The sequence below is a fragment of the Marasmius oreades genome, chromosome 5 (assembly GCF_018924745.1).
Source record: "Marasmius oreades isolate 03SP1 chromosome 5, whole genome shotgun sequence".
Taxonomy (NCBI): Eukaryota; Fungi; Basidiomycota; class Agaricomycetes; order Agaricales; family Marasmiaceae; genus Marasmius; species Marasmius oreades.
Window position 1 is genome coordinate 2,650,327 of NC_057327.1, and position 14,015 is coordinate 2,664,341.

Consider the following 14,015-nt stretch of genomic DNA (forward strand, 5'->3'; position numbering starts at 1 on the left):
CTTTTGTAGGCAACTGCATGGAAAATCCAACAATACAGTGTCTGATCGTTGTGACGGCTGGCATCACGGTCAACATGAAACTGACTGACGTACAGCGCCGGGCCACTAGGCTTTTGTCTTCGTGAAGAGAAGGAGGCCAATTATCCTCTCATCAACGGGCTTAATGCCTGTAGAGCCCCAACACAATGATGTCGTTCTTAAAAAACGAGTGGATAAGTTACACACAAATATCATCTATAAATTATTAGATTAAAATGATAATTTCTACATGCCTCACCCGTGAACATCCCAAGCCCAACAAACTCCAGCGGAACAGATAGAAATCGAGGAAAGGGGACCATCAGTAGACACGTCCCCTCGACGCCGCGGACGATACAGCGTGACGCGGTCAACCTCCCAAATGCGGCGCGCTAACGCACACGACGTATGCTCTTGGTGTCGCACAGGAACGCGAATCGTTGCGAGGAATGAACCTTTTGGCCCCCCTGCCACAGCGAAAAAAAGCCGTTGATGTTTATCGTATGAAACCCATCACTGTTGGCGGTCCAGAAACTTTGCTCCAAGGTGGCGTTGCCAGTGGGCCAAAGCGAATTTCAGCTTGCGGGATGGGATCTGTGCGGGGTTTGTTGGGCGCTGTCCTGGCATTATGAACATCCTGTGTGGCAGCCTGCTGACCCACACGAGCCTTCCAAGCTACTCGTACGGTATTACAACGGGAGAGAAGCTGAGAGAAGGTAACGTCATACTCGATAGGTTTGTTGAAAGGTAGATGGATCACTTACAGTGTCTTTTTCAACACCATCAGCAATACTCTCAATGATTTTCAGTACGATACTCTTGTGGTTCCCGTTGGGCTTATCGTCTCGAAAGCGCATCATGCGCCATCGTTCGATGTTGGAGTCCCAACATACTTCCACTATCCGGTCGTCATATTGCTCCCCCGAGCGTTTAATGCTGTAAAGATAGTGTCAAAGGGCGAATAAAATAGAGTCGGAAATAGTCCACCTTTCCCATTCATCATCGGTAACATACATATCGTCAAATTGTTCATACTTCGAGATGCCGCCTTGATCACCGCACCAGACTTGCAACAAAAACACAGGTTTTGCATGAAAATCCGGTTTGATGGGGTCTGTGGGTGAAGGAGGAAAGCGAAGTAAAAGTTTGAAGTCTATCGAGTTTTCGGATGGCGGTTTCCATTTGAGTCTGGAAGAAGGCTACAGATAAGACCAAAAAGAACATCGAAATCGACCAAAGTCACTTACATATTAGGGTCCGTCCCCGGAGAATAATGGGTATTCACACAAGTATAAATGAGTCCATCGTTACCATGTTGTAAATTTGGTATTTCGTTGTTGAACACTTGCTCCGCGTTGTAGGCTGCTTGAATTGGCTTGATTTTGATCCTGAACGCGTTTTAGATCACAAAAGCTGAGTTATGGCACATCGTTCGTACTCGAAAGGTTGGGACTGCATCATATGAGGATGATCTCTCATCATCCTCGCGTAAGGTTTATAGAACCATTCGTTAAGCCTCTAAATGATCTTTTCTTTTAGTATTTGAAGACGTATCAACGTCGAGTGGCTCACACCATATCGTTTATCGAGAGGTCTCTTCATGACATTCTGATGATCCACAACCAAGCAATCGAAAACCAAATACCGCACAGTATCCTGAGAGTAGGGTTTTTGAGATCCTATGCCTAACCAACTAAAGTCACACTCACGGCGTTAGTCCGTGGATCTGTGTCCACAACCAATTCACCGTCGACAATCGTGTTACGCAGAGGGTTCATCGGGTTTTCATGGTGAGGAAAGAATAGACCTTCGACGAGGCGATAGGTATTGTGGCGATCAATCTGTTGGTGTTTTAGTATAAGTGAGAGAAGAAAAAACAAGTTAACGCACTAGATAAACGGCTTGTTCTTTCGTCTGTAAGTTGGTGTGCACGAACAGAAGGACTCTGAGCCCATCGGATTTCTCGCAAATCCAAAAACTGTTTTTCCGATGAATCTGAATCTTCGCTTCCGAACTGATGAAATAGCAACCCACTCCTGGTTCTCTAGCCTTTCCAAGTCTTTTTTACTAAAACTGACGGGTTGCGCCCCAGGAAATCTGTATTTGATGAGCGTACTGTGTTACTGCACAAGTCTGTCTCACCTGTTACCCCCAACTTCGCAGAGAGCGCTGACTTGGCTTTGAAGCCACGACTGTTGCTCGTAAGGAACGGGTGTTCCGGGCAATTCAGGTATTTTCGGCATTTTACAGAAGCAATGATGGAAAACTTAACGAGCTTGTGGATTCTTCATCACTAATGCCAGGTTGGACGCTTTGCGCAAGAGGGGTTACCAGTCATGTTTACCTAATCCCCACAACACCCACACTGACTCACGCACGGCTCTGACAACGTACGACAACCGAGCCCACACTCTAGAATTAATCTGATTCAAGTCCAACTCCTCCCAAGTAGACGAAGTCCGTCCTGGGCGTGCAAGATCATACTATGATTGAGTCGGCGAAAAATACATGTCGGATCAAAAAGAAAGGGGTTATGTGACACAACGAAATATACACGAATACTCTTTACCGATCCTCAGCCCATTCCTAGAAAACAAATTCAAAAAAGAGGACTCGACAACCTGAAAACGACTTACATTTTCCTTCTTGATTTGAGCCTGATAAGAATTGAGAGTCAGTATAAGATAAGAAACGACGATTGGTGTAAACACGCACCTCTTCTTCGGGAGTGAAGTCATTGACGATATTGAAGAGCTTACGAATTTCTTCTGGTGTCTTCCCTTTGATCATGTTCGCAACGGTCTTGCAGCCGACATCGCTGTGAAGGGTGTGAGAAATAGTGGTATGGATAGATATATGGATACACACAGCAGCGACTTGATGTCAAGGTAGTTCGCAGCGAGTATAATCTCAAAGAGCATTTCCTGATCGACAGTGATGAACTTCTGGTCCCACTCGCTGATATCGGTCGTGCGTTTACGCGTGTCATCTTGACTCTGATCGGCATCGGGGGCAGGTAGGGGTTCGCCACGATGGTGTTCACAGTACTCAAGAACCTTATGAAGGTCAAAAAAGGGACTGAAATGGCTGGGTGTAACCAAAAAAAAAACCTTTTTCAACACTGCAGACGAAACGTTGGGGAGAGGAATGGGCTGGTCCGATTCACCGACATCTGGCATGAATGAGGCCATGAAAACGAGAAGGGGAAATGAGCGACTCACCCTCGAGCATGTTCTTGATGAGAACACTGCGTTCAACGACTTCCTTGTCGGCGGTGAACTGCTCATTATCAGAAGTAACTAGGAGAACCATGATGGATGTGTTGAGAGCGAAGGAATGATGAGGGGTCAAGAAAGAAAGCCTGTGGCTGTGGCCTCTGTGTGGCCTTGATTTGGTCCGGCATTTGCCATGCCATAAAAACACGGACGGACTTTTTTTGTATTTTTTTCTTCCTACATTTAATATGTAATATTACTAGCATTTAACCCGTGCCGAATTTGCACGTCGACTTGCATGGTGTGTCTATTTGTCGCCAGTACAGTCAACGAGCAGCTTTCTTCTTACCATCACCTCCGGTACTTGCCCTCAGCACAACACTAGCGATTTACACACACAGGACCCTTTTTTGGTACGTCCAGGGTTTCTGAATAGGGGCTCTACCTTGAGTCACTCCCGCTGTCCTTCCTCTCACTCCTCTCACTCCTTTCACCCACATCTCTCATCCAATCAATGGAAGATGTGCCTCTTCAAACCAAAAATTTCCTACTCACCCACGCTCTGACCACGATCACCGGTAGCGACAGGCTGTTAACCTCACCACCAGACATCCAGTTATTGGCGGAAGGAGTGGAGAACGTTACCACGGAGGAAACAAGTCGGAAGGGAGGTAAACGAGTCAATGATCTGTTAGCCACTCTCCTCACTATCACTGATATCGATTCTCGAGGCGTTGCGGTTGTCTGTGGTCAAATTGAAAGGACTCGACGACGATTCTCGTGCTAGCCAGCCCATCCAAAGACACAGTCATTTCGAATAATCCAAAGTGCGTGCTGTAGTAATTGCCCCCGGATCTTTCCCCTTCACTCCTCTAGGTCAGAATTCGTTGCCTATGCAGACACTCGCAGAACTCCTCCAGTCTTTCCCTCGAGATTCGTACAGCCACTCTGCCTTGCAGAAGCTCGTCAAACACATCTACAAGCACCGCTCTGTGACGATGAAACATTAGGCGCGTTCGCTTTTGACAGCATTTCCTAAGGGAGATCGTGCGCGGGTAGAGCTTTCAGAAAAACTGGCCAGCATTGTCCGACGACCCCATGAAGACCAGCAACTCCCTCCACCCACGTTTGAAGAACCAAATCTGATGATTCTTCAACAAGAAACACTCGCCTCCCCGTTACTTCTCATCTACAGTATGAGATCGTCACAGCGATTATGCAGGGTCGAGGTTCCAGTTACTCAACAATTGTTCTTTGAACTCGCTTGAAGACTAACGACTAGACCTGTGGCAAGTTGTCCACAGCTTCCTCAAAGGTATCACCGCGATCCATCGGTATGAACTTGCTCGATGTGGATTATCCGGACACCCTCTCTACAAGCGGAACGCTCCCGTCAAGCTCGCTTGCATTGAAGTAGAGCACCAAGATTTTGTTATGCCATCGCCCGAATTACTCAGACACCTAATTGTCCCAATTCCCCCGCAATCCATTCCTGGGCCTTGAATTAGAGAAGCGCCTGGGATTCGTTGAGTCTGCTACATATGCTCCCATTGCACCACGGGTGTCATGGCTGCCTTTGCGTATTTCAGAGCAAAAACAGACGCCGAAGATCACACCCCTGGGGAGCCCTTGAAGTTTCTTTTCGACCCCTACATTGATGGGCCTTATTCTCCGTGAATAAGGAACTGACCCAACTTGGCTTGATCTCTAGTCAACAAATTATACCAGGACGATTTGGCTCTCACGATCGGCACATCCAAAAAATGTTGCTCAGCATGCGCTCTTCTTTGCAAGGCGCTTGTGGAATTAGACGTCGACTTCAAAGTGGCATTAGGACAGGCAAATTGGTCTCCCTGGTGGCCCCCCAGCTGGCTGCCTGGTTGTTTGCTTATGGATGTTCGCCGCTACGTGAAGATCAACAAGGTTCCTGGAGGCACACCTCAGGATTCTGATTACGTTGATGGAGCTATGGCTTCCCGACTCTATCACGCTCCATGGGCTAGGCTTAAGCTGGGAGCGTGAGGTATCGGCAATACCGACGACTGCTCTGATGCCGTAGGAGATTCATCATCACCCAATTTGCCTACCGAGGAAGGTTGGAATCGCAAGTTCACTGATCTCAACATCGATGTTCATGACAATCTGGGACATTCCAAGCCCGATGCTGACCTTGAATTGGACTTATGATTAAAGATTTCTGTTCCTCCTTACCCTGTGGCTCCTATGTCCTGTTCTACGTCTTGTTGCCGCTTCTCCTCATGATATATAATTTATTGCTACGATGGCTCACTCAATACGATTCTTTACTGTTTCTTTATTGTCTAATGCTTGGCCACGGCCTGGATCGGGGCTGGCCCGATGGCATGTCAGGCATATTGTTTGCACAAGTGTACCAAATTCCGTACCCAAAGTTGGTGCCGAGGAGTTTCGGATGCAATTTTCGTGCAATTTTACCCTTTACGCTTACTGTATACCGACCGAAGCTTCGTCTTTCTCGTTGATGTCCTTTCTGTCCAAGTTCCTAGTGGGCTCTGTGACGCTAGCCAGTAGCCCTTTTTCACTCTCTGGTATTCATCTTGGTCCAATTTATCTATGCGCCTTTAACGCCAAACCGCAGGTGTTGGTTCAATTCGTACCGCTACCAAACGCGCTGGCGGAACAATATCCAATCATGGTGGTTCACCAGGTAAACGGTTGGGTGTTAAGAAGTTCTCTGGTGCGTCTCTTTATGTACCTCTTAGGACTGCAATGACACTGGTTGTCGTAGACGAGTATGTCATACCTGGAAACATAATCGTTCGTCAACGCGGCACAGTCTTCCACCCTTCTCAAAACGTATGCATATCAAGACTTGTACTCTTGGAAAGAAACTGGTTTCTGAACATCACACTTCTTAGGTTGGCATAGGGAGAGACCACACTATATACGCTCTCGTGCCCGGTTACGTTCGGTTCTACAAGGAGAAATACATGCGCGGAGAGCGGAAATACGTCGGTGTCGTCCTCAACCGAGGTGAAAAACTTCCTCGAGATCTGGCTGCTCATGGACGTAGTCGCTACCTTGGTCTCGTCAACCTCAGCGATCAAGCTCCCCAAGGTCAGACACAACACACGGTTGGATGATGATTAAATGGTATGCAATGTACGTTAACCCTTTTGGTTACATGCAAAAATGACAATCCAGATGCGCCTCAGAAATTCATACTAGTCACAAACAAGCGGTGTATCGTGGATCAAGGCTTGAAGCTTGAAGGGGCGTCCATCCTCGTCAAGAGCTTCGCCGCAGGTCGGATCAAGACCCAGTTCGGTTCAGATGCAGTATTAGGGGTATATTATTAGTATGCTAATCGCAGTCGACCACCCAGTACATCTTTCACTAGATTCTCATAGCTGACAACATCTCAAGTCTGAAACGCTTGTTCAAACCTTCTTGAGCTAATTGGCAATGGTCTCCGGCTGTTTTGCGTTAGTTTCCTTCAACCACCTGAGGAAAAGGGGTACATCCTGTCCACAGGGTTCAATTAAAGCAGGAGAAAGTCCAGTGATGATCTCACCTCCGCAATCTTACTATTCATGTTCATGACCACAAGAAAGTCAGGTATACTTCCACCAGGTGTGCTGGAGGTTGCCATTCGCCATTCCGTGTTGCCGTTCTCGAGTTCCAATAAACGTTCTACGCTGACATAGCGGCCTTTGACACCCTTCTCTTCTAGCTTTGATAATTCGGGATCGGCAGACAAATCGATAGGAATGGAGACTACCATTCTGAGAGGGGAGTAACGTTAATAATGTAGGATCTAACATAGTTGACAGCATACCCTGCACGTGGACTATCACTCATACGTTTGACTTGCAACACGGTGAAAATACGGGTTGAGAACGGTACCGAAAACTTGTAACGCAGCGTCCAAATTTCCTGAGTTGGAGAGATTGCTTGTACTTGGGTTACTTTCTGAATGTCGGGTATGAACCTATTCGAACTATTAGCCCTACAAGGCGTGAATTGAATGGAACTTGACCGTTTACTCACTCTCTCTCGTTGACCGCTTTATTATTCCCAAGTTTCTCCCAAATCTGGTCGAAGGTAGCCTCTTCTGGGGTATGCTGGCTAACCCGGCAATGCCAGGTAGCACCATCTTGAGGTCTCTTAGGCCCAGTGAAGGTCTTTACTCCGTGATATGTCTTTCCAGGTTTCCAGGACGTAGTCAAATCAAGAATTTTTTCTGCAGCGGTAAAGATAGGCTCTTCAGCTGGTATGTCTATACATGCGGTCGTGAATGTGTGAGAAGTTAATAAGGCAGTAAAAGTACACACTGGCAGGTCTCAACGGTGTGATTGTGAGCTCGAAGTTACTGGATTGAGACATAACTTGCGGTTGAGACCGACTCCTGTTGGTAGGTTTGATCGTTTGGGAGGGAGAGGGGAAACGGCAAGCGATGTGGGTGAGAGCTCAAATCCTTACATGCTTCGAAATTGATAGGATCGAGGCCGTGTGACACATAAGAAGTGGAGAGAATGTCCTAAAATAATTTATGTACAGGACGGGACTGTATTTATTTGCGGTTAGCTGTATATACACTACAGCGTTACGCAAGCTCGATGTATCGTTCAACTAGCCGCAGAACAGTTCACTGAGTAAACCTTGGACAATGTGAAGATACGCACCTTCCCAGTTAGTCACCGCTTCATTCCAAAGTTTTACTTCATGTTCTCTGGTGCCACCAAAATGTTCCACAAACACATCTCCGAACATGCCCAATTCACGAGCAACGCTTTCCGGGCGCATCATGCGGGCTGTAGCCGCTTCTAACGATGTCGGTAGCATCTTGACCTGCGTGTTGAAGGAAGGAAAGCACTAGAAATAAGGAGCATGTAGACACTTACAGTTCCATTCTTTCTGTCTTCGGGAGAGAGTTGACCCATCGGACGAGCAGTCAACTCGAGCTTCTTGTTGATACCCCGTAAGCCGAGGAGGAAAACGGCACTCAAGGCGAAATAAGGGTTCATGTCAGCACCCGGGATGCGAATCTCCAGTCGAGTAGCTGCGGGCGGAACAGAAGGCGGTGAGATAATCCGTATAGAAGCTGCTCGAGAGTCGTAGCCATATGTAATTGCATTCGGTGCCCAAAAAGCTTCTCCTCCAACTAAACGCTTATATCCGTTAATGGTTGGCACGAGCTAAAAGGCACGATCAACCTTGACATCACGTAGATGTCTTTTAAAAACTCGCCATCGGCATCACTGTTAAATCTGTGTTTGAGTATATTCTATTCAAAGACTCAGCGGTATCGAATGCTTACCGTCAGCTATACCATCAAGAACACCAGCTAAGAAATATTCTCCTTCTTTACTAAGAAATCGAGTATCATCATTTGCAGCGTCTCTCCGTGGGCCATCCTTCTCATTCACGGTAAATACATTCTTGCCCGATTTGTCTCGCAAGGAAACATGTATGTGTCTGTGGAAGGAGCTATGGATTGACTGGATTCGAAACGGAGGCACCTCACCCGCTACAACCAGGAAGCTAGCAGAATTCAAAAAGGTTCGGGTCAAGACATTCGATGATGATGCTCGTTTTGACTTACATTTCCCCAAGGCTTCGCCATGAAGCTTGGTAACACACCGTGCTGCATGCCCAAACTCTTCGTCAAGTACTTGAAAAGAATCGCATTATCTGCCATTCTGAGGGCGCTGGTGTATGCTAAAGCGGTCTCAAATACGCCAGGACCCGTCTCAGTATCTGTGTGCAGAAAGAAATTTGGTTTTCCACAAGAGTAATAGCATTTCCACTCACGGTGTGCCTCGATGTCTACACCGAACTCCGTTGCCTTGTCAAAGATGTTTTGGAAATATTGGTTGTTGAGCTGCGTCCTCAGTAGCGAATACCCGTGCACTTATGATAAGATCAGAGATACCAAAGCGAGCTGAATTGAGAAACATACTGCCGGGAGTGAGTGGACTCAGAAGGTGAAATTTCTTCTCTGCTAGGGATTCAGCGGTCTCTGTAAATCACATTGAATGCTATACATTTGTTAGCAGGTTCCATCCACCCACCTTTGAAATTGAAGTACTGGAATCGAGATTTATCCCAAGCTCACAAGGGATAGTTCAATAATCAGGACCACGTACTTCGTATTCTACACCTGCATAGCACAGCCGGTTAATTTCCGAAGCTCTATCCGTCGTTATACGTAGGATCCCCCGAGGGTCTACTACCAATGGCTCTTTTGTTTCGGGGTCGAGGAAGTTGACGAGGAAAAACGGTACGTAGTTTTCCCAAGGGATACGACGATATGTTGAAAGGTCGATTGAAGCAATTAAATCGCGATAGCCGTTCGCCCTGTTCGAAACCAGAAGTTCCCGAGAGTACACTTGGTCGTGCAAGTCCCAGCCGCTTGAATCCGATTCAGAATGGGTCAAATGGTGAAATACAGGTAAACCACTCACAAAATGACACTGCAGAACCCAAAACCGTCGGACGATGCTGCACTCAAGAACTTGTCCTTCGACTGTAAAGAACAAGTGGTGGTTTCAAACGAGGAATCGAGTCTGCATTTGAACTGCTATACCATGTATTTCCCACGAAGGACACCATCGACTATGTTTCCTTGTAGATCAGGCCGTTCGAATGCAAGAAACTACTCTCGTACACACCGTCAATTCCTGAAGTTGAGATTGGTGTACATGTATAAAGGAGATTGAAGGTTCGACTTTACCGGCCACTTTGACCTTGATATCACCAGATATGAGGTCTTTCAACTCTTGGATTGTATTGGGTGCTCCCGATGTGCGACTCATTTCGAAATTCGCTGTATAGAAGGGCTGACCGTTGCGGGAGTTGAGAATCAAAGAGCTAACCGCCGGCGGGCCGCGACCTCAGCGGTTTCTCTTGACCATGGAGGAGAGCGGACAGACTGGTCCAAAGGTTCTTCAAACACCCGCACACATATCTTCTCTAGCATTTGGTCATCGTAGCCACCTCTTTGCTGGTTGTGGTAAGTTCTCGGTTTCCTTTTGCTTCTTTCCCTCAATATCGATAGATGATGGAACTGTGCGCCTCTACGATCTCGAGACTTACAAAGTGATGAAGGCAATACGCGGATTGAAATCGGAAGTTTCGTCGATTGCGTGTCTTGAGAGGTCTGGTGTCGATTACAGAGATGCGTGGATTGCTTGTGGTCGACAAGTACGCGTTCTTTGAATCGATGCTCTGCCGCTGAATAACTATCACTTTGCAGATTTTTTCGTTTCGAATGGACAGTGAAAAACTCGTTTTGACGCCAGAAGATGCAGTTTCAACGTTCCAAATATGCGAGGATGAAGAAGATGTTCTCAACGAAGTGCGATTCTCAGCATTTACAGATAGTCAACGTATTCAACCTCCCCAGTCAGATCAGTTTCGATGGCGGTAAAAAGAATCTTGCTTTCAGTACAGACTCTGGAAACGCCGGCGTTTTAGATCTCACCACCAAGAAAGTAGTCAAGATGAAAACCAAGCACACGAATGTATGTGCTGTATACAGACAGGTTCTTCGATCTTTAATCTGACTTGAATCTTATTCAGATATGTGCTAACGTCAAATTCATACCCGACCGTCCTCGAGAAATAGTTAGCTCCGGGTACGACGAAACCCTTCTCCATTTCGACGGCCTACAAGGTTCCCTTTTATCGAGACGAAAAATGCGTACGTTGGTCTGAGAGTACACCGTGTTGTTTATCCCGTTAAACGGTCATTTTGTAGCCCCGATAGATTCCACGGTTGACGGAATGACATTATCACCCCCTTTCATAACGTGTACTGCAATATCGCCAGCCGGTGTGCTTGCTGCCGGCCTTGCAGACGGAAGATTATGGTTGGGATTTGGGGGAGAGAAGACATCGACACCAAAAAGTGCCGGAAAGAGACGTGCACGTAAATGGAACGGGCTGTCTGAGGAAAGTGAGCTGGGACCACAAAAAATTGCTGATGGACCTATTGTCGCAGCGTACGTTGGGATTCTGTTCTTGATTTCTTGTTTCATCTTATCGTCCGTTAGGAATTTCATTGACAGTGATATTCTGGTCGTATCTACCCTTCTTGGAACTATCAAAATATTTCGCTTGCTACGAGAGAAAGACGGCGAAGTTCCACAACTTGAAGAAGTTCTAGAGATACAGGCAAAGACCATCGAGAAGGTCAACGCCTTGGCTATTCATGGTGCGAGGATCGCGATTGGGGGTTTCGCTAAAGATGGAAAAGGTGTCATTGTAATATGGGATGAGAATACTGTTTGGAAGTAAATCTAGTCGGATCCGTTCTCCCTCGTCTTAGCGTCATCTATTTGTGATTCTAGTTCCGCAATCCTCTTCAAGTATGCTTCCCTCTGAGAACGTAATTTACTGAGATATTCTTCATCAGCTAGTGGTTTGACTCCGATAAATTTGAGTAGGGATGTAGTCCAATTAGGTTCAGATTCATTAAAAGATGTATGTGTGGGTGATGCGGGAGGTGAGGACGTTGGGAGCGTTGAGGGAGTAGCTTCAGCGTCATCAGAAAGGGTGAGAGGGGCCGAGAGATATCGAAGACGAGAAATCTTGAGCTGATTGAAGAGGAATTGAAGACCCGTACAGGCTGTGCCCATGGTTAACGCTGCAGGAAAAGCAACACGAAGACCGGCTTTCGACACGTCAGTTTATCCCGGCCAAAGACGTCGGAAGACGTACATGTTAAACTTCGTATCATCCCACCCGTTACGAAGCCACTTAAACCAGAGTCTAAGAGCTTCTCTGTCCGTAATTCAAACAATGTAGATGGAAGTGTATATGATTTGTTGGTATGGTCCGCGTCCACTACTTTGGATATTATTGGGCTAACAGCGTATTCTCTTATACCTTCAGACATCTTCAGTCGGGCACGAAATAATGCCAATAATGCCAATTCGCACCGAAAAAAGTTGCGGCTGTAATGCCACCGTTGACGGCGGCTCCAGCTGACAAGGCGCCATAGTTGGGTTTTCTTTTGATAATACTGTGTAGTCCCGTCCCAAATGCACTGATTGTGGCTACGGAAAAGAATTCTTAGGAACTTGGCGGCAGGAGGTTAACCAGAATCGCCTTGCATATTGCTAGTGTACCGTATAATACAGTGGTAGATCGGGGAGTCGAGTTTTGCATTCAGGTGAGCGTGTTAAAGAGGCATGAAGTGCAGTCTGGGTGTTTGTGGGTGCTTGTTTCCTACACTCGCTTACTAAGCAAGTGTAGCACTAACAGAAACAACCCATCGCCGCCAATTCCAACATTTTCGTTCCGCTCGGACCTGATTCGACCACTGTGCGCCCTCCATCACTAGGCTGCGGGTTTTCTAGGCTTTTTGTTTTCACCAAAGCCAGCCCAACGTAGGGCGTAGGTAAGGGGTTGTTTTCACAGACCAACCAATTCACGAGAAGGCCCAGTCTACTTTGCCACGCCAGCCTGGCTCATTCTTCTCTTTTCCTTCAGGGCCCGCATGTGCTGTATCCGGTATTCTGATATCAAGGCGTTTCAAGTTCAATAGGAGGACGATACCACATCTCGTGCGGAGAAGTCATTTACTATCGAAAATCCATTTCGCTACTAGCTAGTGCCTATCAGTATTAAGGGGCCTTCTCATCGATATCCCGTCAAACAGGTTCCTCCGCACTTTAGCAGACTCGAGCCGAGTAAACTTAAAAAAAAAACTAGAAATATCCGTGTCCGCAGACAATCTTTCTCCGACTGCGGCTTGATTACGCATTCATCCAGAGATTGCTACTAGAAAGACAATACCTGGTAGCATGGAGGTTTGGATATAAAAGCAGTGGCAAAGGATCCGGAAACCACCAACAGTTAACCCTCTGTCTTCACTCGACGACAAACCAGCTACACCGCCAATTGTTGAACAGATAGCTGACATATCTGCTACTTTATATAATCACCATCTATCTCCACATATGTTCACGATATGTAGAGTCACATGACAATGCCATAAATACTCAGCACAAATGTTTCCAGTGGTCCTGCATACATTGACCTTTGGTAGGTACAGGGATTTGATTAATTCCGTGAACATGCGAACTCTGCGTTTCACGCTCGGCAGGGTCGGAATGTACAGCAATATTAAAACTCCGCCGATAGTCGCTACGTCCTCAAATAAACTGCACTGTACTTAGTCTCCTACCAACTCGAATACTATATAAATTGTGAGGCCATCATTGAAGTACCATTCCACTATGAGAGTTTTCAACTCCTCCGAAACAGGCTCCTGGATGCTGGACATAGATTTTTTGAGGCTCGGGACTCCTATGTGGTAAGGGAAAGATGGATTTCACATCACGAGACGTCCTGGATTTACTTCGGAACTGAGTCGGAGTTTTAATCTCAATCATCGGCCGTATGTATGCCACGTACAACCGCCCATTACCCGAGAGCGCTTGCTTAGCCGACCGGCGCACCAGAGTCCGCATGTTCACGGAATTAATCAAATCCCTGTAAAATATGCCATTTGGACCCATTTCCGTCATGGGAGGAACAAGGGACGCCAGAATTTCCTTTGCTGGACTGTGTTACGGCATTATTACGGCATGGTCAACATATGTTCACGATATATTGAGTTTATGGGATATATATAAAGTAGCACATATCTGTACGACATGGGCCGGTTTTGGTAGTGTAATTATTGCCCTCTCTTCTCTCAAACTCCAAATCTTTTTGCAACTATGCCTGGTGGTACTAGCGGTGATCCCTTCAAGGACCCAATCGCGACTAGAGCACTCTCGAGGAGTATAT

At 46.7% G+C, this 14,015-nt stretch overlaps 8 protein-coding genes across 9 annotated transcripts; 3 read left to right on the forward strand and 5 right to left on the reverse strand.

Moving 5' to 3' along the window:
• Positions 1-175: 175 nt before the first annotated feature.
• Positions 176-2,354, reverse strand: E1B28_009001 (uncharacterized protein). Its single transcript, XM_043153851.1, has 10 exons — positions 2,161-2,354; positions 2,053-2,115; positions 1,909-1,996; positions 1,728-1,859; positions 1,591-1,674; positions 1,457-1,536; positions 1,266-1,406; positions 1,006-1,206; positions 783-954; positions 176-724 (listed from the first exon to the last, which is right to left on the reverse strand). The coding sequence occupies exons 1-10, from the start codon at positions 2,259-2,261 to the stop codon at positions 515-517; spliced, it is 1,272 nt and encodes a 423-aa protein (XP_043009136.1). The 5' UTR covers positions 2,262-2,354; the 3' UTR covers positions 176-514.
• A 105-nt stretch (positions 2,355-2,459) lies between these two features.
• E1B28_009002 (uncharacterized protein) lies at positions 2,460-3,374 on the reverse strand. Its single transcript, XM_043153852.1, has 6 exons — positions 3,240-3,374; positions 3,129-3,190; positions 2,887-3,074; positions 2,734-2,836; positions 2,655-2,675; positions 2,460-2,604 (listed from the first exon to the last, which is right to left on the reverse strand). Exons 1-6 carry the CDS (start codon positions 3,328-3,330, stop codon positions 2,584-2,586), a joined length of 486 nt encoding a protein of 161 aa, XP_043009137.1. The 5' UTR covers positions 3,331-3,374; the 3' UTR covers positions 2,460-2,583.
• Positions 3,375-3,531: 157 nt separating this feature from the next.
• E1B28_009003 (uncharacterized protein) lies at positions 3,532-4,272 on the forward strand (the record flags this gene model as incomplete). The annotated part of the gene is made up of 6 exons (XM_043153853.1): positions 3,532-3,534; positions 3,608-3,646; positions 3,816-3,904; positions 3,965-3,975; positions 4,021-4,060; positions 4,110-4,272. The coding sequence occupies 6 exons, from the start codon at positions 3,532-3,534 to the stop codon at positions 4,270-4,272; spliced, it is 345 nt and encodes a 114-aa protein (XP_043009138.1).
• Positions 4,273-5,514: 1,242 nt separating this feature from the next.
• On the forward strand, positions 5,515-6,662 carry E1B28_009004 (uncharacterized protein; the record flags this gene model as incomplete). The annotated part of the gene is made up of 5 exons (XM_043153854.1): positions 5,515-5,800; positions 5,851-5,949; positions 6,001-6,068; positions 6,131-6,365; positions 6,428-6,662. 4 exons carry the CDS (start codon positions 5,515-5,517, stop codon positions 6,353-6,355), a joined length of 678 nt encoding a protein of 225 aa, XP_043009139.1. The 3' UTR covers positions 6,356-6,365; positions 6,428-6,662.
• Positions 6,663-6,667: 5 nt separating this feature from the next.
• Positions 6,668-7,598, reverse strand: E1B28_009005 (uncharacterized protein; the record flags this gene model as incomplete). The annotated part of the gene is made up of 5 exons (XM_043153855.1): positions 6,668-6,736; positions 6,787-6,997; positions 7,051-7,203; positions 7,263-7,491; positions 7,547-7,598. The coding sequence occupies 5 exons, from the start codon at positions 7,596-7,598 to the stop codon at positions 6,668-6,670; spliced, it is 714 nt and encodes a 237-aa protein (XP_043009140.1).
• Positions 7,599-7,724: 126 nt separating this feature from the next.
• On the reverse strand, positions 7,725-10,097 carry E1B28_009006 (uncharacterized protein). The gene is made up of 15 exons (XM_043153856.1): positions 9,949-10,097; positions 9,887-9,895; positions 9,802-9,830; positions 9,680-9,741; positions 9,362-9,626; positions 9,287-9,302; positions 9,175-9,234; positions 9,027-9,125; positions 8,818-8,972; positions 8,740-8,756; positions 8,533-8,690; positions 8,463-8,473; positions 8,117-8,410; positions 7,898-8,063; positions 7,725-7,844 (listed from the first exon to the last, which is right to left on the reverse strand). Exons 1-15 carry the CDS (start codon positions 10,028-10,030, stop codon positions 7,819-7,821), a joined length of 1,449 nt encoding a protein of 482 aa, XP_043009141.1. The 5' UTR covers positions 10,031-10,097; the 3' UTR covers positions 7,725-7,818.
• Positions 10,098-10,108: 11 nt separating this feature from the next.
• E1B28_009007 (uncharacterized protein) lies at positions 10,109-11,513 on the forward strand (the record flags this gene model as incomplete). Of its 2 annotated transcripts, none has more annotated exons than XM_043153857.1 (7): positions 10,109-10,227; positions 10,273-10,418; positions 10,471-10,572; positions 10,621-10,738; positions 10,797-10,917; positions 10,975-11,218; positions 11,270-11,513. In XM_043153857.1, the coding sequence occupies exons 3-7, from the start codon at positions 10,520-10,522 to the stop codon at positions 11,511-11,513; spliced, it is 780 nt and encodes a 259-aa protein (XP_043009142.1). In that variant the 5' UTR covers positions 10,109-10,227; positions 10,273-10,418; positions 10,471-10,519. The 2 variants fall into 2 exon arrangements, with proteins under 2 accessions (XP_043009142.1, XP_043009143.1); XM_043153858.1 differs by having other exon boundaries at positions 10,625-10,738.
• Positions 11,514-11,515: 2 nt separating this feature from the next.
• On the reverse strand, positions 11,516-12,405 carry E1B28_009008 (uncharacterized protein; the record flags this gene model as incomplete). Its single annotated transcript, XM_043153859.1, has 4 exons — positions 12,332-12,405; positions 12,158-12,274; positions 11,937-12,104; positions 11,516-11,889 (listed from the first exon to the last, which is right to left on the reverse strand). The coding sequence occupies exons 1-4, from the start codon at positions 12,384-12,386 to the stop codon at positions 11,516-11,518; spliced, it is 714 nt and encodes a 237-aa protein (XP_043009144.1). The 5' UTR covers positions 12,387-12,405.
• Between the last annotated feature and the right edge of the window lie 1,610 nt (positions 12,406-14,015).

Bases quoted from the DNA above. Each gene is read 5' to 3' on its own strand.
- E1B28_009002 (XM_043153852.1), bottom strand. From the start codon at position 3,330: ATGGTTCTCCTAGTTACTTCTGATAATGAGCAGTTCACCGCCGACAAG. The intron at 2,676-2,733 runs GTGCGTGTTTAC...AATTCTTATCAG, and splicing joins ACTTCACTCCCGAAGAAGAG to GCTCAAATCAAGAAGGAAAA. The intron at 2,605-2,654 runs GTAAGTCGTTTT...TTTGTTTTCTAG, and splicing joins CTCAAATCAAGAAGGAAAAT to GAATGGGCTGAGGATCGGTA.
- E1B28_009001 (XM_043153851.1), bottom strand. From the start codon at position 2,261: ATGCCGAAAATACCTGAATTGCCCGGAACACCCGTTCCTTACGAGCAA. The intron at 1,997-2,052 runs GTGGGTTGCTAT...TCGGAAAAACAG, and splicing joins GAAAGGCTAGAGAACCAGGA to TTTTTGGATTTGCGAGAAAT. The intron at 955-1,005 runs GTGGACTATTTC...CTATCTTTACAG, and splicing joins ACCGATGATGAATGGGAAAG to CATTAAACGCTCGGGGGAGC.
- E1B28_009006 (XM_043153856.1), bottom strand. From the start codon at position 10,030: ATGAGTCGCACATCGGGAGCACCCAATACAATCCAAGAGTTGAAAGAC. The intron at 9,627-9,679 runs GTGAGTGGTTTA...ATCGGATTCAAG, and splicing joins GGGTTCTGCAGTGTCATTTT to CGGCTGGGACTTGCACGACC. The intron at 8,973-9,026 runs GTGAGTGGAAAT...TTCTGCACACAG, and splicing joins TGTAGACATCGAGGCACACC to ATACTGAGACGGGTCCTGGC.